This window comes from Gavia stellata, chromosome 17, assembly GCF_030936135.1.
Source record: "Gavia stellata isolate bGavSte3 chromosome 17, bGavSte3.hap2, whole genome shotgun sequence".
NCBI lineage: Eukaryota > Metazoa > Chordata > Aves > Gaviiformes > Gaviidae > Gavia > Gavia stellata.
The window spans coordinates 18,404,619-18,432,509 of NC_082610.1; the positions used below are offsets into that span (position 1 = coordinate 18,404,619).

At 43.8% G+C, this 27,891-nt stretch overlaps 1 protein-coding gene across 1 annotated transcript; it reads right to left on the reverse strand.

The window, feature by feature from the left end:
• Positions 1–1,149: 1,149 nt before the first annotated feature.
• Positions 1,150–27,283, reverse strand: TNNT3 (troponin T3, fast skeletal type). The gene is made up of 14 exons (XM_059826121.1): positions 27,264–27,283; positions 26,069–26,082; positions 15,263–15,274; positions 14,854–14,874; positions 14,498–14,524; positions 10,673–10,691; positions 9,835–9,880; positions 8,864–8,980; positions 8,454–8,531; positions 8,082–8,195; positions 7,769–7,878; positions 6,782–6,872; positions 3,686–3,726; positions 1,150–1,198 (listed from the first exon to the last, which is right to left on the reverse strand). The coding sequence occupies exons 1-14, from the start codon at positions 27,281–27,283 to the stop codon at positions 1,150–1,152; spliced, it is 759 nt and encodes a 252-aa protein (XP_059682104.1).
• Positions 27,284–27,891: the final 608 nt, after the last annotated feature.

A 27,891-nucleotide genomic window follows, 5' to 3' on the forward strand; every position in this document is an offset into this window, starting at 1 on the left:
TCCTCTTGTTCTCTCACTCATCACTTGATAGAAGAGACCAACACCCACCTCCCCACAACCCCCTTTCAGGCAGTTGTAGAGAGCGATGAGGTCTCCCCTCAGCCTCCTCTTCTCCAGACTGAACAACCCCAGCTCCCTCAGCTGCTCCTCATCAGACTTGTGCTCCAGACCCCTCACCAGCTTCATCACCCTTCTCTGGACACGCTCCAGCACCTCAATGTCCTTCTTGGAGTGAGGGGCCCAAAACTGAACACAGGATTCGAGGTGCGGCCTCACCAGCGCCGAGTACAGGGGCACGATCACCTCCCTGCTCCCACTGGCCACACTATTTCTGATACAGGCCAGGATGCCGTTGGCTGGGCTTTAATATTACATGTAGGTTAGCTGCCTCAATAAACATTTTAATGTAATATTTGAGTGAACCATTCTCTCTATTGTACTGTGACTTGTCTGCATTTAAGAAACGCTATGTGTTGAAAACTACCACTTCTATGGGTTTGTTCCTTTATCCCCGATTCTTTGATTTCCTTTATCACTCAAACTTTTAAGTCAAATTCAACTACATTTGGCATCCAGATTATGAGCTCCCCCAGAACAGAGTCAGCTTTTGTTACCTGCCTGTATGGTGGCCATAAAACAGGCCTCCGATCCCGGGTCTTTGTTGACAATACTGAGCCTCATTTCCAGAGGTAGAGCTGGATCAAATGATATTCAATAAGGATTTGGACCAACTCCCAAATCCTTGCAAAATGGGATGCCATTAAATAAAGTGTGAAACACCATTGCAGAGAGCTGTCTTTGGAGTAGGTACTGGTCGTGCTTTATTTACAAAATCCAGAGATTTGTACACAGCAATCTACAGGACAGCGTGGGGCTGGTATCAGGAGAATAAAGGACATGCTCAGCAGGAATTGAAGATGCCAGCAAGGAGTCATCTCAGTTTCACAGGGAACCTGCTTCCTTTTGACTGAGGAAGCCGCCAGACCCCTCCAGGAAGAAAAAGAAGAAAAGCAGCAGCAATAGCCAACCCAGGCTGGTGTTGCGATTTTTGTTATTGTTGAGGCATGGGTACACAAGTGATTGGTGAAGGAAGAAAGAGGAGACCAGCGGGGTTTCAGCATGCCACTAAGGGCCATCCTGCCTGGTTCTTTACTTCCAGCGCCCGCCAACCTTGCCCTTGGCTCCTGCCTTCTTGCTGCTACAATACAAAAGGAAAGAAAAACATGTCAGCATAATGGAAGCGGTGAGGCTCTGCGACCACTGCCTGTTTCTGACTCTCAGATTAGGATTGAGCTACTTTCACTTCTCATATGTTGGGCATAACTGCCATAGAGCACATCCTGAGAAAAATATTGTTGATAGAGATTCCTCCTCAGGCTCTTAGTCAAAGGCCAGGATGTGCGTGCCTGAAAGAGGTGGACCCTTCCAGATTCCTGCATTATCAGGACAGAAGTCCAGGTGGTCTCAAAATTAAATGACAGGCCTATCCAGCCATAGACTTGATGTTTCCTGAATTCAAATCTGCTATGGTCTGGATTTTAGGATTTAAAGCTGTTTCTGGAGAAATTTTCCTTATTATCAGGGAGCTCTGGTCAAATTCCCCAGATGATCTAGTCATCTAGTCGTGGAGGCAAACAGCGGGGCAATAATTTAAATACAACTAAGAATTGCTTTGCTCTAGCAAAAGCAGAGTTGTTTCTGCCTTATATCACAAAAGCAAGAGCCTCCAAAACAGTCCAAACAACTTTTTAGGCCTCTCCTCATATCGGTATCCCTGTCTTGCTCATGGTGTGTGTGGGAGCAGTCCAGCTACACTCCCCACGCAAAACTCTCTCCAAATAGTATCTTCTTGCACACAGAAGGGCAATCCTACATGCAAGCTACTTACCTTTGGACTGAGAAGCAGGCACACCTGGAGTCAGAGAGGGGCCAGGCGTGAAGTTAGTCGGGTTAGATTCTGCACCGGCTCCCGTAGGCAGCACTTTGGCTTTTGGGGGTTGGCATACCACCAGACCTTTCCCTCTCACACACACGATGATGAGGCTGCTTCTTGAACCAAAGCAACATGCAACCTGGGGGCAGCTCTTTGACATGGCAGAGCATGGGGTTGGAGGCCAAGCATAAGGTGGTGAGGCCTTGCTATCAACAGAGAGGCCTTCTTCAGAACCACTGGTTCCTCCAGGGAGCAGGAAAAAAAAAATGTGGACAACACATCTGGGGAGATTTTTGTGGTGCTGCCCCATGGATTGGTTCAAGAGCACTAGCCATATTTACAGAAGGATGTAGCACAGTGACACAGACATACACAGAGTGGATACTTTACCTTTTGACCAAGTTAGACTTGGTCCATTCGAAAAATTGACATTTAACATGAGAGAGAGCGGAGCATTTTCTGCTTATCTTAAATTCGCCTCAGTGTTCCTTTTGCCAGCCTTTCCACAGGTTCAAAACCCAGTATAGGAACTGCGTAGCTCCCCAAACGAAGGCAGAGTCCTTTTATCTCCATAAGCACCTGTGATGTTTGATGTTATGCCTAACCTTTAGAGTGTGCTTAAGGAGACTTAATAAAGTCTGAAGCAAAAGGATCACTTGATCCTTGTATAACACATTAGCAGACATTGCTTTGGAATGATACAGTCTAGTGTGGGAAGAAATTTAAGTACACAGAAATCTCATGAGCTGTGGGCTCAGTGCAACCTTTTCAAATGATGTCCTCAGAGGGTATCGTGTCTTTTGGGGGAACAAGCATGCAGTAATGGCACTGCCTGTTGTGGGTGGTGTGGTAGCGCCCCTCAGAAGAGCAGCAACACCTAGATAAACCATGGCATCCTTCTGCAGCTGCGCATTCTGCTGAGGTTTGTCAGCCTACAGCTCTGTACAGAAAATACCACGGGAAGGTCAAGCCTTAAGTTTGGCATCTACAGGCGACTGAACCTCCAGTGTTACATTCATCTGATAAGGCAGGGTGGCTTGGGGAAGTGGGAAGGCAGTGTCTGGTCACTGCTAAAGATGTCACCAAAGACCACCACTTCATTCCTGGCATGACTTTGCTAAGAAGACAGAGAAGCACAGTGAAGATCAAATCACACCAGTGCAGAGCATTCCTCCCTTGCTTCCCTGCAGTTCCTTCTCTGTGTCTGTTAGTTTTCTACATGCCCTAGCCCCCAGGCTTTGTCTAGCCCTGGTCTCTCATTCACTGTGAACACCTAGAATAGTTAAAGATATAAGACTCAAAAAATCTGATGAAATATAAGTCTTGTGGGGAAGGAAAGTGGGAGAGAGATGATGAGTGAAAAGAACTCACAACAGTAATCCCATGATGTTAGTCTTGTTACACACCATTCCTTATAATCTTAGCAACCACTTGTTTACCCTTCATAAACAAGGGTTGTATTCCCTCAAGTATTCAAAGCACCTCAGTCAGGTGTTTGAAAACCCCAGCAGTAAGCAGATGGAAATTCTGCAGACATGGTGTGAAGAAACATGATTTTTTCTTGTTAGCTGTTATGTTCACTTCAGTTTCCCCTTCATTTTCTCAATGTGAGGCAGGATGGGAGTTGCCCTTCCATCTCTAGCCTCATTTCATTGCAACAAGAAAATGTCGGTATTGAGGCTGAAGTGACTACTTTGAACACTGAGAAGATATCCCCAAGCCAGGAGCTAGGAAGGGGATATAGGTACTTACTGCTTCTGAGCCTGATCGATCCGGTTCCTGAGGGTGACAATCTGCAAACAACATACATGACCAGGGTTTTTAGAGATAAAGAAACCTTGTTCCCTCCCAGAGAGGGGAGTTTTACCTGCTGAAGTGCTGGAAGCAGATGCCTGTGGTAGGGGTTAATACTTCCTCTGAAATAAAAGCTCACCCTTGCTTGAAGGATAGAAATGTTGCTGCTTGGCAATAAATCTGAAAGCCGATTTCATATGTCAAGGGAAAGAAGAGCTAGAATTTTATAACCCTTATTAGAAGATTTCCTATGTATACAAATTAATCTCTTATGAACTCACATGTCAAACTGCAGGCAAGTGAACCGGAATGAACGTCACCCTGGCCAGTTGGAAAGCTCTTGCATGGCCCCGTCCGCCTGTATGTGTCAACCTCACCTTCTCACTCTTCCCCTACTCCTACACCTTCAGAAGCGTATAAGCTCAAAGAGCATCAGTGGACTTTGGATGGGGACCTCAAGAATGGAAGATGGACCACACATTCTGCTGGAGAATCTTTGTTGGTTGGGAGAGCAGGAGCTGAGGAGCTTGGAAGCAGTCACCACCTTCCCAGCCACTCATCTAATAAGAGAAGACAACTTTTGAAGGGGCTGAAGAAGAAAATATTAAAGGAGAGCTTGAGCAACCACGGAGAAAAAGGTTGGAGTTGGGGCTCTGAACACCTTCCCAAGCTCTGTTGATGACTGCAATCCACTAGAGAGTCTGTCCTACCAGATGGAGCGTCTCTTTGTTTAGCCATAGCTAAACTGCGTATTTCAACCTGACAGATGGGAAAGCAAACACCTACCTTGCACAGGATGAGCACCCTATGGCCTGACTTAGCACATCAGTCCTGGCCCACAGACCTGGACTTGCTACTGAAATCCTGGGACTCTTCCAGCCCGGGTACTGGAAAAGCCCACAGGAACTACAGTGTGACAGAGAGCCCTCTTTTGTCCCTTCACCTTTTCATTTGTAACCAAGTCAAGGTTCTACCTAGTTTTCCTGGGGTGGAAAAATGCACTTGCCAAGACGTATGCTTTGCTTCTGCTTTTGGTGTAATTCAAAATTCTCCACTGGCTCTGCAGGTCCAAGAACTGATGACCCAACATTTGAATATTTAAAGTGGCACTTGACATTCGCCACGTGCAAAACAAGAAAAAAAAAAAAAAAAAAAAAAAAAGAGTCATACATTCAGGTTGGCCCAACAACCGGTATTTCCTGGCTTGTGTCTTTCCATGGCAAACAGAAACAAAATAAGAGACTGAAACATTAGTGGGAGCAGGACAACACAAGGAAAGAACGATCAGCAGATCAGCTGCTTTTGTACTTACTCATGGAAGTTCTAATGTCTGCAGCAGCGGTTTAAATTATTTTTTGCAACCGCATATTTTTCCCAAGTGTGGAGGAGAGCCAGCTGTCTTCAGTTTGACACAGGGACTTAAGACTTACCTTCATTGATAACCTTGTGATAGTGACTATAACACTCACTCTCCAATGAAGCACCAAAGAGCAACAGACACAAGAGCTAAAGAACAGCTCCACTCCTGTGTGTCCCAGTTTCTTCCTTTGTCTCTCCCTTGCATCCTTGCTTGTGTCTCCTCCATTCCCTTTGCTCTTTTCAGTTACCTTTCTCCTCACTTTTTTCCTGCTGTCATCTTCCCTTTTTTCTTCCACTTTTCTTCTCCCATCACAATCAGCTGTGCATTTTCCTTCAATTTTGCTCATTCTTTGCGCTTTCTCTCCTTGCTTTTCATCAGCAGCCACCCATCTCTTTGTTTATGCAGAGGTTTCATTACCATAGCATGTACATCTCCCCTGGCACTGCCTCAATTCCCATTGTTCCACACCCAGTTGACCTGTTATCCTTAAGCTAGCCCTCTCCAATGTTTTGGCTCAGGATAAGCATGTAGCCAGAAGGTGAAGAATCTTTCCAAACCCCACACCATTCTTTTTGGTGAAGTCCAAGCTATTACACATGCATCCCTAAGCTTCTGCAAGTATCCCAGGTGCATCAGGGTGATTCGCCCACGCACATAATACCAGAGGTTTGGATTGGGAATTATTTTAGAGACAGTCAGAGTGGGTTGCATGCTCTGTTCTTTAGCCCCATGCCTGTTGGATCCTGACTCTTTTCCTAAATTATCGCTTCACCTCTTTTCAAAGAATGGAAGGGGAGAGAAAAAGGAAGTGAAAGGAGAGACACAGGATCCAGTTTTCTCTTTTCTCTCTGCACTTGGAGCCAAGAGCCAGTTTCTGTCTGGCACCTGGCCTCTGACCATGCGGCAGGCTCATGCATTTGGTAGCCTTTGCTGCTGCTGTTACACAGGCAAGTTCATTGTACTTACAACTTGGAAAGCTCCTGCAGCCTGCAACGCAGTGTTAAAATCTAAGAGAAATTGAGATAGTTACATTGGTGTTGCTCGTTCCCTGTCAGCATGTGTCTGTGTGATTGGGAATTAAAAGAAGAGCGAGATGGAGAGAGATCCAGTAGGATTTCTCAGCCACTGAAACCTGAGGTAGGTGAGTGCAGCCCTGTCCTGTGACTGTGAAGGAAACACGTCCACTTTCTGTTACCATATGACACTTCAGTCAGATGCTCCTGTCTGGAGACAGTTTTCAGTGACTCCAGAGAGCTCAGTCCACAGGGAATCTGTCTGGGATGCGAATAAAACTTACAACATTCAAGTGTGAAATCAAAGATGGGTTTAAAAATATTACTTTGCCGTGGAGATGAGTGAATTAAGCTACTGATTTTTCAGGCCACAGTTACCTATAGGTAAAAATGAACAAGATGTGTTTGGGCAGAGGGTGGAGAGTCCATTTTCTGTCGGGATTGCCTTTCCATGGGGCACTGAAAACCTTGAGAGTGGTCTATTCAATATCAGCCTAAAACGTGAAATCCAGTCCAAGTATGTATGTTAGGGGAATGCAATTCCAAGTGTCTTGCTGCTTAAATATTGTGAAAAGGCATTGGAGACCCAAATCATGTCACCACATGGCTTTTGCCAGAGGAGTCACAGAGATTTTTACATTTTGGACCCAGTGCCAGTAACGAAATGGCTTCTCAACTCACCTCATATTTTTTCCTCTTGATCTGCTCTGTAAAGTCATACTTTTCAGTCTCCAGCTGGTATAACCAGTCCCACAGTTCCTTAGCTTTGTCCCTGTGTGTTTACGAGGAAAGGAAGATGGGAGAAACACATCACATCATACATTTTCTACCATTTTCACACCACTAGTAATGAGGCTTTTTATGTTTTATTTAATGCAGTTCACACATCTTCCTGCAAACCCTTTCCATCCTCTGAAAGCTACTCACCATTTTCAAGGTCGCATTTTTCTCACCTTCTCAGAATCTTTTAGACTTGCACTCTTGCATGTGTCACACACTAATGTATTTCCTAACGTATTTCCTAACGTATTTCCTACAGATTTGGTTTTCCACTTAATTCTTAATGAAAGAAAATAGTCCAGAGGAATCAGATGAGAAGAAAGGAGGACTCTGAAGGCCACCCGGATGAGCAGAGCAGCTACCATTGTGCAATCTCATCTGTTTCAGGGCTGAGGTGAGCCAACCTCATCTTTCGATCATGTGTAAGCTCCAATGTGTGGAGTCCAGACTATCATCTGATGACTGCTCTGCACCAGAGCACTCAGCTCCCAAACCTCCAGCCTCCATGGAGACCCATACTCATACCTTAGCAGCTCAACTCACCCATGGGAACGATACAGATACCAATCTGTAGGGTTGTTCAACTAATCTCAGAGCTGGGTTTAAAGTTTGTACCTAGTCCCGTAAATGACTAATACTAATCAGGAGAGGCTAACGGAGCTATGCCAGGAGCATGGCTAGATCGCTACCAAACCATTTCAACAATTCCCCACATCCCCATTTCCCTTCCATTCTCCACATCAAGGAAGGGCACAACTTAATATTGTCCCATGATGAATTTTGAGGAAGGTCCTCTCCTCTACCTTATTTTTTCACTAGAGAGGACTCCAGGAGAGTAAGACCAAATTTCAGTGGATTACATTCAGTAAGTTAGGATAAGCATGTTACCTCAGCTTGTCTTCATTAAGGTGGTCGATGTTCAAAGGCTTGCGCCTCTCTGCCAGGACTTTCTTCTTCGTCTCTCTAGCTGTTTGCTTCTTCCCTCTCTTCTGATCAGCCTATTTTCAGAACATCAATTAACGTCAGACTGCAGACATTCAGGCTGAATGAAATTATTTCAGTGACAGAGCATGTTAGACAAGCTGCTGGGATCCAGAAGAAGGAAAGGCGAGCTGTTTTCTCTGCTTGTAATACAGACTGTTCCCAGTCAACCCCATGGTTTAACGCTTCCATGTTTCTTCCACCGATCCATGCTTTTTACCTTAGCCAGATAGCTGCTGTATGTGGCACCCATGGAGGACAGAGCCTTCTTCTTCTTGAGATCGTCCTCAGCTTTTCTCTTGGCATCTTCTTCCTCTCTCCGTGCCTTTTCCTCCTGTGGGGTATGACACACAGAAGCAAGTTACTCTAGGGGAGACTCACAGCTTCCCTTGCAGCCAGTGTCACTGCAGGGAATGTGATCAGATAAGCATGTTGATGAGAATTGGCAACTCCTGCTTCCTGCCCTTGCTTTAAGAGCGGGGGTCATTTCTTCTCCGGACTGAGACAGGCAGAACCTGTAGGTTTTTTTCTATCTCTAGAGATCTCCTCCAATCTGATGCTGAGACAAGGAAAGAGATGCAAAGACACTTACCGCAAGCCTTGCCTGACGCTCCTTCTCCTTCTCAGCCCGGATTCTCTGTTGCTCTGCTCTTTCAGCTCTGCGCTTCTCCTGCAAGAAGCAGTGGCAGAGGCATTGAGTCATCTTTGTGGCTTTATCTACCTCCAGTATTACACCCCACCACCAAGAGCTTTGGTTCATAGAAAGCGAGGCCTTGCCAGGACATGCAGAAGGGTCTCGTGTGCAATTCCCAGATGTAAAACAAGATGCTGAGAGAGGGGACAGACGTGGGAAGAAGCCATTTGGTGGTGACTCAAGCAGTCATTTCTGTACACGGCAATACAGCTTTCTGCCAAACTCTGTCACCGGGCTAATGGATCCAACTTCCCATCTACAGAGGATCTCTCAATCTAGTACGGGGAAATGGCAGTACAAGGACTCACAATCCTCTCCTTGAGGGCAACCAGCTCTTCCTCTTCCTTTCTCCTGGCTTCAAAGTGGCTGTCAATCAAGGCCTGCAGTTCAATCAGGTCTTTGTTCTGCCTTTTCTTTTGGATGTCCTAGAAGAGCAGGAAAATACATTAAGCCAGCCCATATTGCTCTAGGATCATGCCCTGGACATTCCCAGCACCCTGCCTACACAAACAAAAGCAGAAAATGTCTGCAGATATCCATGGAAATCTATGGGATTAGCTTAAATGGCTGTTGGTGCAGGTCAGAGACAGTCAGAGTCTCATCCAGGTGATAGTCAGGAGCCCAGAAGGGAGCAGAATGCACATCTCGCATTCCCCTACACCGTATTTTATCCCTGGCTTTGCTTAGCTGCGTCCTCTTTGCATATACTGCCTCCTCTTCACTTTGGGATATGAATCTTAGCTAGAAAATGTTCCTGCATTTTTGTGCAAAGCAGATATTTCTGTGAAGATTTTTAACACCAGAGTTACTTCGTTTTTCTATTAACTTTCTAGGAAGGTATTTGGATTTCTGTTTATTATTAAAATTCTGTTGTCATTTTAGGTAGTGTTTCTAAGCAACAGATGAATATAGGCCTGCTTTCTTTCAACCTGCAACTTTCAAACCATTTACAACAATGGGACAGGGGATCTGAAAGCTCCTAAAACACTTACTTTCTCCTTTCTTCATATATTACCTTCAAAGATTCAAGGAGAAAAAAAAAAAGAAATACATGAATGAATTAACATTTTAACTTAGTCACATTAGCAAGAAATGTATCCAGAGAGTTTCAAGGAGCAGAGAGTAGCCTTTCACTGAAAAGAGGCAGCAAAGCATCCATACTTTAGTCCTTGACTTTATCCTCAGCAGTATCCAATACAGGAGGAGTTCTGTGGGTTTGCACACATGTGTATGGCTCAGATACAGACAGACAAACACAGTCAGTCTCAGGAATACTTACATCAAAATCTACTTTCTCACCCTCTGGTATTTTAGGAGCAGTTAGTCTGCAGAGAGTCAAAAACAACAACAAAAAAACAAATGGATTTTCATCTTAAAGAGCAGGCAACTTTTTAAATAGCACGTCCTGACCTGCCCTGCCCTCAGGAACGATGCTGACAAAGAGAAATATTGACGAAGATACAGAGGGGTGAAACAGCAAGTCAATGGAAAACTACTCCAGGATAGCACTAAGGACCATTGTCCTTCGTGGAAAGTCACGCGGGGCAGGGAGTTAGCCCTAAAAACCCTTTTCATTCCCAAAGCCTATGGTCATTCCCAACCACACAGAAAGACATTGACCCATGAGGCTGTCGGCACAGTGCTGCACGCTCCTTTCTGGGCAGCTGGCGGAGTGGGAAGAGAAGGTGCTGGGGCCCAGAGCCAGAAAGTCCATAGAAAACCTTAGTTAAGCTCAAGTCAGCCCAGCCCAACATTTGCCATCCTTCCTACTGTCAGCGATCCTGGATGGATGGGTAGTTTCCCAGCCATGGTCTCTCACAAAGGATTTAGTGTTGAGCCACCTAAATCTTGGGGTACTGTGAGACGACTGTATCTTGGACAGTTCATGAGTCCTCTATCAGGAACTGGTCTTAAGACCCTGGGCAGTAACTACTGCTAAGGCATCCTCTGGCAGAAGCAGACATCTTAGAAAGGCATGCAGGAACAGCTGGATATTGCATGAGGGAGGGTTGGATAAAGACTTCCAGCGGACAGTTGCTTAATAGACAATCTAAGGGCTTCTGCTAGACCAGAAAAATGATCCCAGGGTTTTGAAACTCCCTATCCTTCATACTTACTTTATTCTGGGCTTCTCCTCTGTATTTGGAAACATGGAGCAAAACAGGAAGGGAAAAAGAGGGAGAACAGTTAGAATAACAGAGATCATGCCAGCTGCTAAAGTAAAAGGAGGGAAGGGAAATTTAATCTTAGGGGAAACATCCCAGAGAAACTGGTTAAATCTCAAACACTTCCAAAAGAAATACACACACTCACACGCCCCTTTTGCTAGGAGTGAATCTGTTTTTATCCTTGAAACAGAATTGGGCAGAAAAGAATCAAGAGACTGAATAAAAGTCCCAAACGTAGCATCTGGAAGGCAATGGTTTTATGTAAATGCTAAATTATTTTTCTCAAACCATCCTGACCAAAGCTTTAAGGAGGACAGCTGGGCTGGAGGATAGAAGAAAATGTTGCCTTTTTCAATCAGCACTTCTTTCGCTAAAGTTAACCTGAATTCGCAGTTGTGTCAATGGTAAGTAGGCTTCGCCAGTTTTGCTCGGATGCCTCACATGGAGACCAGGAAGGAAAAAGCTTCATGACACATATTCTCCAGGTTCACTGACTCCCAAGACAGCTTAGAGCACATGTCCCTGAGATGCCTTGGTGCCACAGGGAAGATGCTTATTCCTCTGCACTGTGTGGTGTTCCTCAAACCCAGCTTGGAAATGCCATCCTCTCTTAGCGAGCATCCTCTCCTGCTGAGGTACATGCAAAATTCCCAAGGCTGTTAATGGGAATGATCTTTGCATCTCCAGGAGAGGTATAGTGCCCTGATAGGCAGGCTAAACCATCACAGAGACTGTCAACTTGGGCCCTCTGGCAGTCAGAAGTGTTCCCCTACAACAAGTGACCTTTCCCTGGCTCTCAGAAATGTGCTGTCTTATGAGTTACTTGCTTAACGTTTGTGCTTGTGATCAATTCCCCTCCCTGCTATGCTTTTTCAACTTTCGTTATTAACTCCAGTGTAATGCCAGTAAGCTCAGCACTGTTATTCTCACAAACAGAAGTAAATTAAACCTATGTGGTTTTTTCTGGCCCAGTCTCACAGGGACCCAGGTTGACTTTCATAACCACACGCTACGTTTGAACTTTCAGGAGTGCTGCTGGATACTGCAGTACAAGAGTCTCCCTGTGTTTGTTCGGTGGGAGGAACTGTGGTAAAAAGCTCACAGCCTATTGAATCCGGTAAAAACAACCAGCTTTGTAAAGCAAAAGTAAAAACAGCCTCCCTCAGGAATGGGTGCACAAGCCCTGCTATCCATATCATGATACAGAAAGCTATTATATTTTTTCAAATGCTTATTTGCATCCAGCTGTTTTGGGACTGATGGAAGAAATTGGGAATAGCAAATGGAACAGAGTAAGATAATATAAACCTAAACATTATAAGAGGAAAAAAAATAGCAAAAACTGATACTGGAAAATATTTAGTGGAGACATCAGTTGCAAGGATGTTGGATAATAAAAAAATTGAGGAAGTGGCTGGAAATGAGTTATTGAGATAATTACGAGAAAAGACGTGAGAGATCAGAAGCCAACCTTTCCTTTCTCTCACAATTTCCCATACCAATTGCAGTAATGAAATTTTGGGGGGTAGACTTTTCTCATTTACTGCAAGAACACTGCCTACCAAAACATATCTCAGTTGAGGCCTCAAGATCCTGGAGCAACGCTAATAAAATAAACAGCATGTAATTAGAAAAGTGGTTTAGAGCACTCGTATAAAGGAAGCCACAAATCGCTCCTCAAGAAAAATACCATTAGCCAACAGTGTACTTTTATATTTCTCTGGTTATTTTTTAAGTTGTTTTGCTTTTCAAATAGCCAGTGAGCTTCTTAACACATTAGTTAAATCGGGTTTTTTATCTGGAGAGAAGAAAAGTAATCACGATTAACCAGTCTATCAGGGACTTTATTCATACAGGGTTCCCTTCCCTCGTGACATACCCAGGTAATTTTCAGAAACATTCCTGTTTAGTTTAAAGCTGCCAGTTAGTGACATTTCAGAGAGGGGGGGGGGGGGGGAAAGTAGAGAGGAAATGACTGGTTTTGTCTGTTGACCTTGATTGCCAGGATCGACACCTGTATGTCAATGACTGTGTGAATTTGGTTTCAGCTGCCACCAAATCAGCACTTTAAACTTAATTAAACCAACCAACAATTGTAAAAATAAAAAGAAAAAAATAAGGATAGTTGTTCTTGAAATAAGAAATTGCAGTTAGAATATTTAAAGGTACCTCCAGAAAACCAGAAAAGGGGAATAACAAAGACATAGGAGCCATTATTAAAAAACGAACAGTAATAAATCTGTCTTTTGCAGTGCATGACCCAGCATGGTCCATACTGTATGCACCAAAAGCAGCCCAGGCATGTGACTTATTTTGAAGTGTCCCTTCTTTCAAGACACCAAGTCAAGGAACTGGGCCAAAATTTGTTGACAAGCAGGAATTGTCATAGCAAATTCCTGTTCCTCTGGCGGATTTTGACTGACATTCTGGTCATTCCGTCCATGAACCATGGGGCAGTGACAAAATCCCCACACACAACCCTGCCAAAAGAAGGAAAGAGCCACTGGAAATCCAAATTCACTGTCCTGGTGATTGGAGAGTCTGAGTTTCTGGTTTCCAAAAGGATTAGCGCAGGGAGAGTACACACCACCATAGATACAACCTCGCTTTCTCCTGCCCAAGCTATGAGATATTCACACAGTGCTCCCCCTTTCTGTGAATCCATCTGAGCTGCCTTTACTTAATTTGGGAATCCCTAATCACCCTCCCTTAATCCCATTTTTCAGAAGCAACATCTCTAACTCACAGTGTGTCCTTGGGAAAAAAAAATAAAATCAATATGCTATTAAAAATAAAAGGAAAGAGATAAAAAGGAGAGAAAAGGGCTCAAAAAGGTCCTCAGGGTATTTCCCTAAATAAGAAAAAAGCCTGAAAAGTGAGCAAGAAAATTACAACAAACGAACAACAACAACAAAAAAAAAAAATCTACAAAGCCAAAACAAAACAAGGAAACACAGAAAATGCAGGGTGGTTTCAAGTGGCATTGGGCTTTGTCTTTGGAAACAGCTGGCCAGGAGTTCTAGGGGTTGAAGCAGTCAGAACACAACCGAGCTACTTCAAAGGCCTGTAAAAGTCCACAAGAGTCTTTCTATACATTTAAACCGGTTTTGAATTTGGCCCGGGGCCTTACGTTATCTTGCTGTCATACAAGAGCAAAAGTGACCCCGCATACATTTAGATTTGCTCCTTTTACATGAGTCTTGTCCCCACCCACGTGCTCAAGTGCCCACTCACCCAAGTATTATGAACACAATATCTTAAGCCCATGGCCTGCTCCACCAGTATGAATAAATTTATTCACATGCTTGGATGTTTAGCACAATTTTAAGTGCATGGCTGGAGCAGAAGTTTAAATATCTGTAGACCATGACCTTCTAAAGGTTGGGTGAGGAAGGCACACCTATGCAGGGCTCAGCTCCGTTTTCAAGCATGCCACTGGAATTTAAGAGATACTTTCCTGTTTTTTGGGGATAGAGAAGGTTTGCTGATGAGAGGTATGACCCAACAGGTTCTAGCTAAAAGACAGGTCCACTGGAACCTTCTAGAGCTTGGTTTTCACCACCTACTACCCTAATGAGGATGCCTAGGCTTCTCAATACAACAGTGACTCCCCAAGGGTGATTGGATATGCACAGTAAGCAATTCTTTGCGGCAGAGATGTTTTGGCCCAGTTCCTGAGTTTAAAAATCAAGTGAGGAACAAAAACAAATACAGAAAAAAAAGTGTGAGATGTTAGAAAGATGACTTTGTTGTCCTAAGACAACACTGAGCTACCATCATAGTATTCGCCTTCTTCATCAGCTGTAGGTTGAAGGATAAAAGCAAAAGAGAAAAAGCACAGTAGTCAATCCACAACCAGCGCTGTTCTCCTAAGAGCAACTGTCCCCACTCTCTCCCTGCTATGTTGGAAACCTCGGACTCTCCGGAGATTGAACAAGAAGAAAAAACACCTTTCTGGTGATTTGATTTGGCAAACATACAGCCCTTTTCTCCATGTTCATCCAAAGCCATCCAGAGAGACCATTTCCCTCCCGTGCTCTCTTTGCTCTTGAACAAGGTCAGTGTTCTTAACACTGTTTCCCCAGCACTGAAAGAGAAAAATGGTGAGAGTCTGTAGGTGCATCACATACCTTCTTCAGGGGCTTCCTCTGCTGGTGTCGTGGTGCAAGCAGTGATGGAAAGACAGGAAATAGGGGGGAAAAAAACAGAACAGATATTTAAAGCTCTTGGAAGCCTGAGAAAGAGACCAGGGAATGCATGAAGGGGGGGGGAAAAAAATAAAGGAATTAGTGAATTAAGGCAAGGAGAAAAGGTATCTGGAGAGGCTGTCAGGAGTTAACGATGCTGTAAGGTTAAAGTAGTAGTAAGCGTGGAGATTAAAGGAGAAAAGGGCTGCAAGTGATCATTGTGGTTAATATTTGTTTCTCTTGTTTTGTTCTCTTCTACCAACCCAAGACTCCTGTTCTTGGCTCTCACACACGCGCACACACACTCTTGTGTTGCAACTAGGTGGAGTAAATCAGAAGTCATGTCACATACCTGGCTCATGAACTTCAGGTGTGAAGTGTCATGGAACAAGGTGCGATGGAAAATAAGAGAATGAGAACGAGAAACCTGTTATTTCACACACCAAAAGAGCTTTTGAGCCAAAGGGGAGGAGGGGCAGAGAGGAAAATGGGAGAGGGGGACACAGGTGAGAAGTAAACTTGAGATAAAATAAATTAATTACATTTGAAATAGCATATAAACACAAGTCACAGGACAGGAGAGGAATTCAGTCAGGTGAAACAGAGATTTACGATAATAGCGCAGTGCTTAAAAAAAAAAAACAACTTAGGAGCATTATATGACATAAAGCACAACCTGACAGCACAGTGTACCAAGGTTTACCTTGATTTGAAATATGCACATGAACATAGTCAGCACTCTCAAAGCACTATTAGAGCCGTCCTTTTCTACAGCGGTATTTCAGACATTTGAAATAAACACAATGAGGTTCGGAAACCTACTGAAATACCTGCTCTAACTCATCATCAACGTGCAGCCAACTTCCAAAGAAGCTCAGTTCTCTTTTCTAGGTCTATGGCTAAGGCCATTTGCTTCCTTGAAGACAACTTGGATGTCTATGTAAGTCTACCACTGTTCTTCACATCCATTTGCAATGTAGAATTACAAACAGATTACTTCATAGGAAGAAAAGGTTCATTAAAAGTCTGTGCAGGTCAACATTTCATTCCTCTGGGGTTTTTTTGGCAAAGCGAGAATCGATCAGCAATGCGGATTTGCAGGGCAGAGCTTGCTTTTCAGCCATACTTGCACTACTGAATATTTTGCAAAGCAGACATAAAAATAACACCAAATCTCACAGCATTTATATTCCCTGTGTACAGTCAATGGGTCAAATTCTGCCCCAAGAATTGAAACAAAGATTTTGCTATAGGAAGAAACATTCATTCTCCTATCACAGTGCAGAATTTAACCCATTTCACAAGGACAGTTTTTGCTGAGCTACTCTTCCATGATAGTGTAATGTGTTTCCCTAGTTTTTAGTAAAATTGTCATGCAACAGGTAAGTTTCCTCCTACTTAGTGCTGATTACATTTTACTGCGGAAAAAAAAAAACACCCTAAAAAAACCAACAACCCCAAAGACATGCAAGTTGCAAGCTATCATTAACAGATAGGTTGTTATCTCCTGTCACCTCGTATTTGCTTCCCACGCACACTGTCCCGGCAGACAGACACTGGGGAGTTTAGAAGTTAAATCACATACCTGGAGGGGGGGCTTCATTTAGTAGGAAGTGTCAGGGGAAAAACATAGGAAAGGAAGATAAAAGAATTAGAAATAAGTTATTGAGGAGGGGATCACCTCAAACTTTGGTAAGACCAGGTTGAAGGAGTATCATTTGCAGACTAGGTTATAGGGATAGAGTGTTAACAAGGGTGGAAAAGGAGAGTAATTACAGTGGGGTGTGAAGCAGACAGGGAGGGGATGCCATAGAAATGAAAGCTAAAAGGAATTTGAATGTTGATGGATTGCAACAATTTAAAGCGTGCAAATATATAAACAGTGGGCAGTTGTAGTAACACGCGTGACCCTTAAATTTGAAAGAAAACATGCCCAAGAAGAGAGTTTTACAAGTATGCAGCGTAACCTGTGTTTCAGCTATGCACGTGCCCTTTTAGCCATTGGAGCCAGTGTGGGGGTACGGGCGTTACTGCAAGGAATTAAGGCTTTAAATGTTTCTTTGAAGCTTCTTAGAAGGTGACTTTTCACCTACAAGCAATAGTTCTACTTGTTTCCTATAGGCAAAATAAATTTTAGGGAATCATAAGAATGGATTGATTCCTCATGACTCTGGTTTTCTCCAACATCCTCAAATTCCTATGTACAGGAATGCTTCAGATATTAACACGTATAGGAATTAAGATGTCACACACATGCTCTTGGTTAGGTGGAAAGGGTCAGCGAAGTAAAATAAAGGAATTAGAGCAAGAATCCCACAACAGCAACAACTCGGAAATTGTGCAGGCCAAGGCTGTGACTTAGAAGATGTATTAGACAAAGACAGCATTAATAACAGAGAAACTAAACAATCATACAGTGATATGAAAATCTGGGACAGTCTTCCTCTGACATAAAAGTGTTCTTCTAAGCTTGTTATATTTACATCTTCTTTATAAACTCCTTTTTGTTACGCTTTATGTTACAGAGGGAAAAGAAAACATGGGGAGACTGTAGGTATGACTTTATTGTTAATCAGATTACATTAATACCCAGTGTTTTGCGCAAATTTCAAGCTCATATGTATGTCAAAGCTTGAGACCAACACTCAAGTAGTAAGTAGCAATTCAGTAAATACGAGGGGAAAGAGGTACAGGGGCAGGCAAAGCAGCTGGGATGGCAGCAATGACCTTTAACTTGTGCAAACCAAGGTCAGAAAAACCTTAGGAGCAGATAGCAGACAAGAATGAATACGGTTAAAAGGAGACAAGAAGGACGTGAAATGAGAAGTGGCGAGAACAGGAGGGAAATGAGCGCACAGCTGAATGTCGAAGTGTTAAGTCATGCAAAAATCAATCAGACAGCTTTCACCTCGCTCACTTCAACCCTGGCAAAAGTACTGATCTCATCTAAACTAAGAGGCTGGTCTCCCTCTGTGACCAGCGGAGAGAAATATCTGGGGTGGGCGGCTGCTGAGATCTGACTGCTTTAATAAAGCGACTCCAAATGGCACAGAATAATTTTCACAGACAGTTTAGAGGACACTGCACGTTCAGTTTCTGTTTTTCCAGATAATAAACGTTATAACATTCCCATAAGCAGTGTAAGGATGGCTCTGAGTCCAGTCAGTGGCTATTCTTACACCTTCTACAGTGAGATATTTGTTTACAAAAATGTTATTACATTTTTCATGCAACAGTTAGCTCTTATCTTCATTATTACGCATGACAGAGCGGAGGAAATTATTACTGGTGGAAGGTGTAAGGAAGCTGCAAGTTACAGTTTATCATTAATATTTGATTTTTATCTGTTTTCTTCCACCATCTTTGAATTCCTGAGTATAATATTAGAGTTACTGGTATCATTTTCCAACAGAAACCATACTTTCAATTAAGTTTCAATATTTCAAAACTCGTGTAGCTTCAGCTAAGATTTTGGTTAAAAAAATAGAAACAGTTTCACAACCATGAAAGGTTGCATAGATATTAACTACTCTAGAACAAAAACCTTTTTTTTTTTGTGCCTTGTGGCAATCTCTCATTCCAGATTTGTTCTTGCATTACATTATATAAACCACACATTATCCATAAAGTCAATGCTTCAGAAGCATCTAAAATTGAATTTTCACTTCAAAATTTGGAAGTCTTCCATAAAGGAAAGAGGAAAAACAAAAAATAATGTTGGAACAAAAGGTTTTGTTTCAACTAAATAAAAAAAAAATAATTTTCAATAGCTGCCAACCAAGGCGTTCCTTTTTTTTTTATTCTTTTTTTTTTTTCCTGTTGTTTGGAAAGTTTCCATTTTGTCCCAATTCAGAACACGACCCAATTGTGAAATTGCCAAGCACAATTGAATTTCCAGCACACAATAACCCTTCAGATTGACGCAGAGGAATTCAGAAGTCACATACCTGGTTCATGGACTTCTTTAAGAGGGGAGTAGCAGGGAAGGAGATGCAAAGAAAGATAAGAGAATTAGAGCAAGAAACAGAGGATGATTAAAAAAACCTTACACTTTTTTTAGCCAGGGTGGAGGGGTTAAAGGGATAAAAACCATTAATAAGATTAAAAGATAAATAGAGGGCACATATGGATGTCAATTAGAAAATCATGGAGAGGAAGGACAGGGGGTGTTGGGAGATAAAAGATGCAGATGACTAATATATATTCATGTTATAAATCTAGTGCCACTGGTAGACTTTGGTTGACAAAAATATTTATTTGTATTTCAATCAAGTCCATTACCCATAGATTTACAAAAAGGGTATAGACAACCCATTCTTATTCATGTGCATAGAAATCCCAGCCTCTGGGGAAATCAGTGGGCTCGGAGGAGCTCGCATTGATTTCCTCAGTGCCGCGGATTTCACCACTGGCGTGTAGGACCGCACACCAATGTGGGAAGGTAAGTATGAGCATGTTACTGCTCTCCGACGTGCCGGATAAAGCAGCCGATGGAAGTCTAGCTGGACATGCGGGGCGGGGGGGGAGGAAGGGCGATTGAAAGGTAAATGGGTTTGGGCTGGTAGGCTGATGCTTTAATAAACATGACCTACTATTTTGCTAATCACACAGATTGTCTTACCAGATCTGGGCTTTAATTCACATTATAAAATCAAGCAAAAATGCAACCCTGCTATCCCTGGTTTTGCATATTAATCCAGAAAAATACCAATAGTTATGGAAAAAGCATGCAACTACATCGTTTCTCTGAATTGGCATTTTCTGCAAATACGCTGCAACCAAAACAATGCCACTCAGTCCAATCCTTAGCCCAAGAGCAAACTAAGTATGACGTGATGTCACTTGTTGCTTGTGACTTCAGATGCAAGTCTCTCCACAGCAGCATACATTGCTGCAAAAGTGAGTTTGGTCTCTGCTTAGTGGCGAGGGGACGGAGAAAGAGATACACCTGACAAGGGACGTAGCATTGCCACAGGGCACGGCTGTCCCAACTCCAGCCCCGGTGCATGGCGTAAAGGAAATGCTTTTGCGAACACTATCCCTGTATCAACTGGTATCCGTACTGATAGCGTAGTTAGAGAAATCAGAGCGCTGGGGAATATATAAGCAATGCCCAGCCTGTGCTTCGGGCATTGCTTTCAAAACAGCAGTTAGTACTTATTACTCATCACGCCGCTTATCCTACGAGAGCGAAGCAGCCGTCAGCGAGCGTGCAGAGGATAGTTTTGCATCCTCTCCTCTTCAACCACCTCCAGAATTCCTGTACATGTTACCGCTTCGGACAGAAACAGAGGAATTCACAGGTCACAGCACATACCTTCCTCATGAGCTTTGGCGGGTGGGAAGAGTCACAGAGCAAAATGCAAAGAAAGACAAGAGCGTTAGAAACATCAGAACAACCTTTCACTCATACAAAGTGAAGGGGGAGGGAAAGCCTGAGAGTATTTTGCAAGGAAATAAAATGAATATGGATACAAAAAGCACTGCTGGAAGTGAGGGCACAAATGCTCTGAGATATTAAAAACAAAGCTGATTTAAGTAGCCATATCAGACAATGTTTGTCTTATATGCACATTCCTGCAGTCCTGCATAAAGCCCAGAGCAGCATGCCATTTCACAACCCTGATGCTCGCCCAAGTGAATTTACAGCCTGAGGCCAGCAGGCTTTTGGTGGCACGTGGCTGCATGTACTACCATGAGACAGTGGCCTAGAAACTCCATTGCATGAAAAAGAAAGCCACCTTTAATCATTTGCAAAGCTAAAGCATCATAATTATCACCACTTGCTTTATACGACGGGGTTTAAGCTGAAAAAAGGGCATGAGGAAAGGCTATCATAAGAACGTCAGCCCAGTAAAGGAGGACAAGTCCTCTCCGTAGCCGCAGCGTCGGCAGCTGCTGTAGCAGCAGACCGATCATGGGCACATCTGCACATTGCCCAGAGGCCCAGCCCACCCCGAATGGTCCCAAATAAGCCTCCCAGGGAGACCCAACCAGTCTTGGAGTGAAGGCTTTTCAACCTTCATCCTTTTAAGAGGTTTACATTTCTCAGTCGTTTTCATACTTTTTTTTTCCATGCAACAATTACCACGTAGCATCGCCAGCACGTTCAACGACAAGACAGAACATGAAGGAAGAGAGTACAAAAAAAAATGGTGGCAAGTTTTATTCTATATTAATATGCCTATTTTAAACTCCTGTTTCCTTTTACCATCTTATGGCTTACTGGCTAAACCAGAGCTTACTCTGAAATATGGGAATTCAGGAGTCATATCACATACCTTCCTCCTGAGCTTCTTTAGGTGGGAAGAGCCACAGGACAGGATGCAAAGGAACATTAGGAGAAACACATTATTACACGGGCTGCTATTACACAGGCTGAAAACTCTGTTTAAGCCAGAGGGAGAAGTTTTATCCCGGTAAAGGATGCGCTAATGGCCAGGAGGGGAAGGAACTTGAGGCACGTGTGGTTGGGAAACAACTGCACCATGTAAAAGAAAGAGGGAAAAACATACTGGAGAGGGAAAGATCTAACAATAACCTCAAATAACACATGCTGAAATTTCCCTTTAATTCCAGTTTTATAGGAACAACCTCCTCCTGTTGCCTGGATGGGCTTTATGGCGAGCTCAGCACACGGCAGGAGAGGCTGTGTTACCACCAAGCCGATGTCTGCCGGACCTTGCACCGAGACCATTCCCGTGCATTAGCCTGCGGCAGAGCCGGTCATGGAGGAGAGGTGGAAAGGAAAGACAACAGAAGCGAAAGGCAAAGTAACCAGGTCCTGTTCCTCTCGCACCACCCTTGAATCCCTCCCACTGCCAAGGAGATGGCGGGGAGCAATTCGGAAGGCAATGGCACGTACCTGCTTCATGAGCTTCGTCAGGTGGGACATGGCAGGAAGCAAGAGCAATGAGATGGAAAATGAGAACAGTTAGATTACAGGGTGCATGAATGCAACAGGGGTAAAAAACACAGGGGGTATGAAATAGAGAAACAGAGAAGGAGGTGAAATGGAGACAGGCAACCAAAGCACATACAGATACAAAAAACGTAAAGCCTTCAGGACCTGGATGCTGTAAAATCCCTGCAAACCGCTCAGACCGGGTCTCCCACGGCATTATAAACAGGTTTACCCTCATTTCAAATGTTCCCGTAGTGCAAAGCTTTGCAAATGCGGAACCAACACACCCTTTGGCTCCTGCTACCTGGAGCACCGCATCCCAAACCTCTCAAGTGCAAAGGGTGGGTTTCTGTTCCGTCCCCTCTTCTGCCCTGCCTGTCCCACTTTGCAAATGCCACGTGCAATGCGGGGAGCCCGCTGGGGTTACTTGCCAGCGTCTACATAGATACAATTAATAAGAAGTGCATTCTGCAGTAGTATGATTCATATTATATATAATATTATATATTATAGTCTATAAACTTATAATATATACAATATTCTATATATAATATTACATATTATAGAATATGTAACATGGCTACACACATACCTTACCACAGATGGATTTTGATTTCAAAATCCATCCAATCATTATCTGCCAAGCTACGTAGGAGAAACCAGTTGACACCTAATAGAAACCTTTATAGCCAGACCCCAGTTATTCCACAGCGGGCGTTACAAACACCCAGGGCTAAAAATCAGCCTTGGAGCCTTCTGTAGTTTGGATGAGGGGATGGTATCCACATTTCCCCTGCTGCTCCCTCCCCGAAATCAGAGCAGAGGTGTCTGCACAGACAGGTGAGGACATGGGGCACCCTCGGTGCAATGTGAGCGAGGGTCAAGAAAAGCCCTCTGCCTGCAGATCGTCTGTCCCAGTTTCTTTCTCTTGCCTCTTGTTTTCTTCTACCACCTTGCAAAATCGAGGTGCACATCAGCACCGAGCCCTGCTGCGGGAAAGAGGAGGGGGCTGAGAAGCTGTTTCACGTACCTTCTTCTTGAACCTCTTCTGCGGGTGGGAAACAGCAGAAAAAGAAATGGGAGGAGAGAATTAAAACAAGAAATATCTTATTGGAACATTCTTGAGGTTTGCCAAGCTCCCAGGCCATTAGGGGTAAGAATACACAATGATGGAATTACAGTGTGACAGAGAATTAAAAATAACATTTTTATGGGCATATTATGGGGTTATAAACGTTACTGAAACATGGGAATGTGACCACAAATGAAAACCACATTAAAAAAGGCATCCAGTATTTTATTCGTTATTAGAGCTGGCTGAAATTTCTTAAAACTGACTTTTGGTGAAATTTTAACCAAAAACATAACTGCTGCATTTCTTTTGTTTTAAATCTTTTTCTCAAATGGTGAAAAAATTTTGCCAACATTTCTCAATTTTTGAAATTTCAAATAAATTCATTCCTGAATTTCAACAGATGGCTATAAACTTTGCAGGGTGTCCCCCTCCCTTTTAAAAAAATCTAAACTTTTAGAGAGAAAGGAAGGGTCTTGACACCGTTGTGACAAAAAAAGGCAAGCAGTTCAGGCCAAAACAAATATATATATATTTGTTTCCATATACATACACACACATATATATGTATATACATAAAAATTATATATGTACGTGTATATTATATATATTATAATTTTTTTCTATATCCATGTATCTCTCTATATAAATGTATATATATAAATGTTTTGGTTTGGTTTTTTAAACAAAAAACCACGCCCAATTTCCTACCAGCTCAATAAGTGACATCAATGTCTGTCATTGCATTGATGTCTGTGGCTCAGGACTGAGTCCCGGCCACTGGGTACGAACTGTTTGCTCTGGATTTCTTCACACACGTTCTTCCTCCGCATTGAGAGAGAAAGAAAGCAGAAACCATGTCACATACCTTCTTCCTGAGCTTCAGGTGGCAAGTGTCATGGAACAAGAAGCAACAGCAAGCAGGAAAATGAAAACAGAAAACTGTTAGAAACTGGTATTGAGGTGAGCTCAGGCCTGGAGAAAAAAGTCGTTAGAAAGTGATGGAGAGAAGTTATATGGAAAGGAAATGGATGACTTTGGAAGAGAACACAAAGGGCAAGCAAAAGTGGAGAGCAAGAAGATACACCACAGAGGAGAGACAGTCATGCAGATTAAAAAAAAAAGGAAATCACCTGCCTATTAATTTCATATTAATCATTAAATTCTTGAAACCCAGAAGGAGACAGTTAGGGAAGGAAGGAGAAAGGCAAGAAGAAATGCTTCTCCTTTTAGGAAGGCTTGTCTGTAGGAGCAACACCCTTTGCTTACTCTTTGGACATTTGACAAGGCACGAAGAATGGAGCATGAATACCACCTTCACCTCCCTGGCTCTGCCCCTCTAGGCAGAACTAGAGACACGATGATGACTGAAGGCACCTCTACAACCCATTTGGCATCTCTATTTTCTTTTTTTTTGAGCCCTTGCTCCCCTTGGAAGCAATGCTGGGGGAATTAGAGACATAAGGATAATGTACGTTAGGGGAGGAACTACTCTGAGCACGGCCACAGTCACACCTCTGCTCCCACCACCACTGATGGGAATTAGCCAGTTGCAGCAATTTGGGGGAATCCGTGGCCAAAAAAACCTGCTGTGTATGAAATCCCCAAGATGGACATTTCTGAACAGGGGCAAGTCTCTGTCTCGGAGCTGGTCTCATACCCTCCACATGCAAATATTCCACCTCCCAGTAAAGGGTTTCGCTCTTGACCCCTTAGAAGATGTCTTGGACACGAAGGGCAGATCCTGGGAGAAAGCCCAGAGGTTGGCCCTCACCTCTGTCCCAGACACCTTGGGAAAACGGAGGATGACAACCAGCATCTACGCTTGCTTGAACTGAAGCCAAAATGTCAAAAGTGCCCAGCAAAGACACTGATAGATCTTGAAAATCCTCCTCTCCCTGCTGCCTACAAAAGCTGAAACAACTCGGGCGAGAAGGGCTTTTCATGCTCCATCTTTCCAGATCTGCGCTCTGTCTCTCGCAGCTTGTCAAATCACCTTTTGCCAGCTAAAAGTGCGTTAAAAAACTTCATCTTTGCCAGTCGGTTCTCTGCCTCACCTTTTCCATCCACGGCAGTGCCTTGTGGCGTGCTCCTCAGGAGCTGGGCAACCTGCTCTTCTTTGCAATTTCAAAGTTTAAACTCAACACATGGACATTGCCAAAATGAGAACGGCAGGATTTCACCTATGATATGTTGTGTGGGCTCTGCACCCGTCCCTGCTCTAAAACGCTCTGAGTTAACGGACAGGTTAGCTCCCAGCTTTACAACCATCCCCTACGGCTTATACAAACACTGCGTTTCACCGTACCGTGAAGGCTCAGCTCACGACAGCCCCGATTTGGCCGTTTTTTATTTTCCGACTGATTTACCAATCGAGCATTTCAGATCACCTTTAGCAGCAATCACCAAAGAGAAGGGTGAAATACAGACAAGGAAAAAGCAGGACCAAGAATCAAAGGAAGATAAATTACATTCCAAGTTTTTTTGTTACCTTCTTCTTCGTATTCCTCTGCATTGAAATAGGGGAGGGGGAAAAAAAAAGCAGACAAGTCAACCATCAGCCTTGACGCATCGGTAGGACATCACCCACGGCAGAGCCCTTTGTGCTCACAGGGATGCCGGGCACGATGGCCTCTGAGAGGCCACTTCCAAATGAGCAAATAAAATGACTTTGAGAAAAAAGAGGGGGTATAAAAGGGGAGGAGGGCGATACCATATTGAATTTTTTCTTGGGCAGTGGGAACTCAGGCGTACACGCAACATTAGAAGGTAAGAGGTGGTGGAGAGGGCCTCTGATTATAAGAAAAAACAGCAAAGAAAATAAACTTGTATATTTCTTTGTATATTGTTTGTCTATATTGTGGGTTTCTATGTTTGGAAACAAAAAATATTATGTATACAAAAGCCGCAAAATAAATTGCCAGCAGATGGCACTGCCCCTACAAAAACCAGCAGTGTCCCCCACAACCAGGGCATCAATCTGGGGCTGCAAGGAGTGCAAAATCACCAGAAGCTGGTGACAGACAGACATGCAAAAAAAAAGAAAAAAGACCTCAGATCTGTCTAACCATAATAAAACTTTTTGTTAAAATATCAACAATGGGCAGAAAGGAGAAGACGGACACGGCCAGCGAATGCTGCAGGCTTGCATGGAAGCAATTACAGACAGATTTAAGACTTACCCTCTCCTTGCTCCCTGCGAGAGAGGAAAAAAGGTTATTGAAACTAGGTAAATATTCCTTCCACTCCACATTATCGCCAAGCTTTAAACCATACACTGAAGCAACCCAATGCACTGTTGTATAAAGTCTGTTGTTGCTTCTTTCCCCCATTCTCCCTTTGCTCTTCCAGGAGCCATTCGGTTTTACGATTAGGAAAGTGACTGGGTTTGGGTTTTATTTTAAATAGCGTTCCTCATTCTGATGGTGTGTATGGATCCATATCCAGGAATAATCCTACCACCACAGGGCTATAACATGATACCTACACATAAGTGCTGTGCAGGGGCTGATGAAGCTGGACTTCAGTCCCGGCTGTGCCAGGCAAGCCAGCCTGTAGCTGATGGCCCATGCCAACCCATGTGCTACAGGCTCCCTGAACCTTAGGGCTGTCTAACCAAAATTTGGGATAAGCCAGATGCTGCTCAAGGTTTATCCCGTGGCTGTAGCAACATCGGTCTTGCAGTCTGTTCCCGTTCCTTGCCCCCACTTGCTAGCCTCTCCTACTCTACGATCACCTTGCATGAAACCCACAGCCCAGAGCAGCCCTGGGGCCAGACCCTAAACAAGGGACCTGTTAGTTAGAGATGGCTTGGAAAAGGTGCCAAATCTCATCTTTGGAGTTTTTTTTTTTTTTTTTTAAGAGCAGGCTGGACAAAATTACATAGGTTAAGCTGAGCCTGCCTTGTAGCAGAGGAGGGGACTAAGTGACCACTGCAGGTCTGTCCACGATGCCTCTGATCCCACGATTGCCCTAAATCTCCCCTCTGCACCTACTGATGCATAAATGTCCAATGACCCCATTGGGTTTTGTCATATTACTCTAGATTTGTTAAATCAGGGCAGAAAGTGGCTTCTCCACTACACTGTATGTTTAGTTCCCCCTTCCTCCAGGTGTAGTGCCATGGCCACCGAGGACAGGCTGAGCTGGGTGGAGGTGTTTGGAGGCCGTCCCGTGTTGGACAGGGAGGGTGTCAGGTGAACTTCGATGGACCCTTTGACACCCAAAATCCAAGGTGTCCCTTCCCCACTGCCTTGGAGGGCTTTGGGCCATGCACGGAGCGGCACCCAGCCTCTCCTCCCCGCAGGGATGCCCGCGCTTCTCTGTGTTGAGCCAAGCTGAACAGATGAACATGCAGGCGGCTTTCTCTCTACTTACACTTCCTCGGTATCAGACATGTTGGCAGTGAGTTTCTAGACAAAAGATGAAAAGAAGAAAAAAAAAAGGGGGAAAAAAAAAAAAAAGGTGTTATTACCGGGAGCGCCTCCTAGAAAATGCCAAGGCAGGAGCAGATGGGTTGACATTTGAGGACGAAAAAAGCCAGGCACCTGCTTTCCCACACAGCAGCCAATCCCCCACCAACACTGCCGTTTTGGGAGCAGCACAGACCTTTGCCAGCCAGGTCAGAGGAGAAGAGGAAAAGATCATCTGGAAGGATATGCCCCGTCAACCTGGCTTTAAGTTACAAAACCTCTAAAGCTCAGGGAGACGGGTGTCCTCTCGCACCCATCTGACATTTCCATCGCTCCAGCAAGATCAGAGAATTGTTTCCTTCTGTTACACTACCGCAAATGGGAAGGCACCAGCTCCAAAGCATTAGTCAGAGCTAAAAAACCTAAAATAACCAAAAATCCCAATATACCCAGAGATAACTACTTATTTGTCAGCACCCAAAAGTGCCTTAAGTAGTAGTGTCTGGCTTATACAGCTGATGAATGAATGAACAATTATCTGTTGATTAGTTTAGGATGAGAACTGGCCAAATGCCTGGTTAGGCAATTCATAT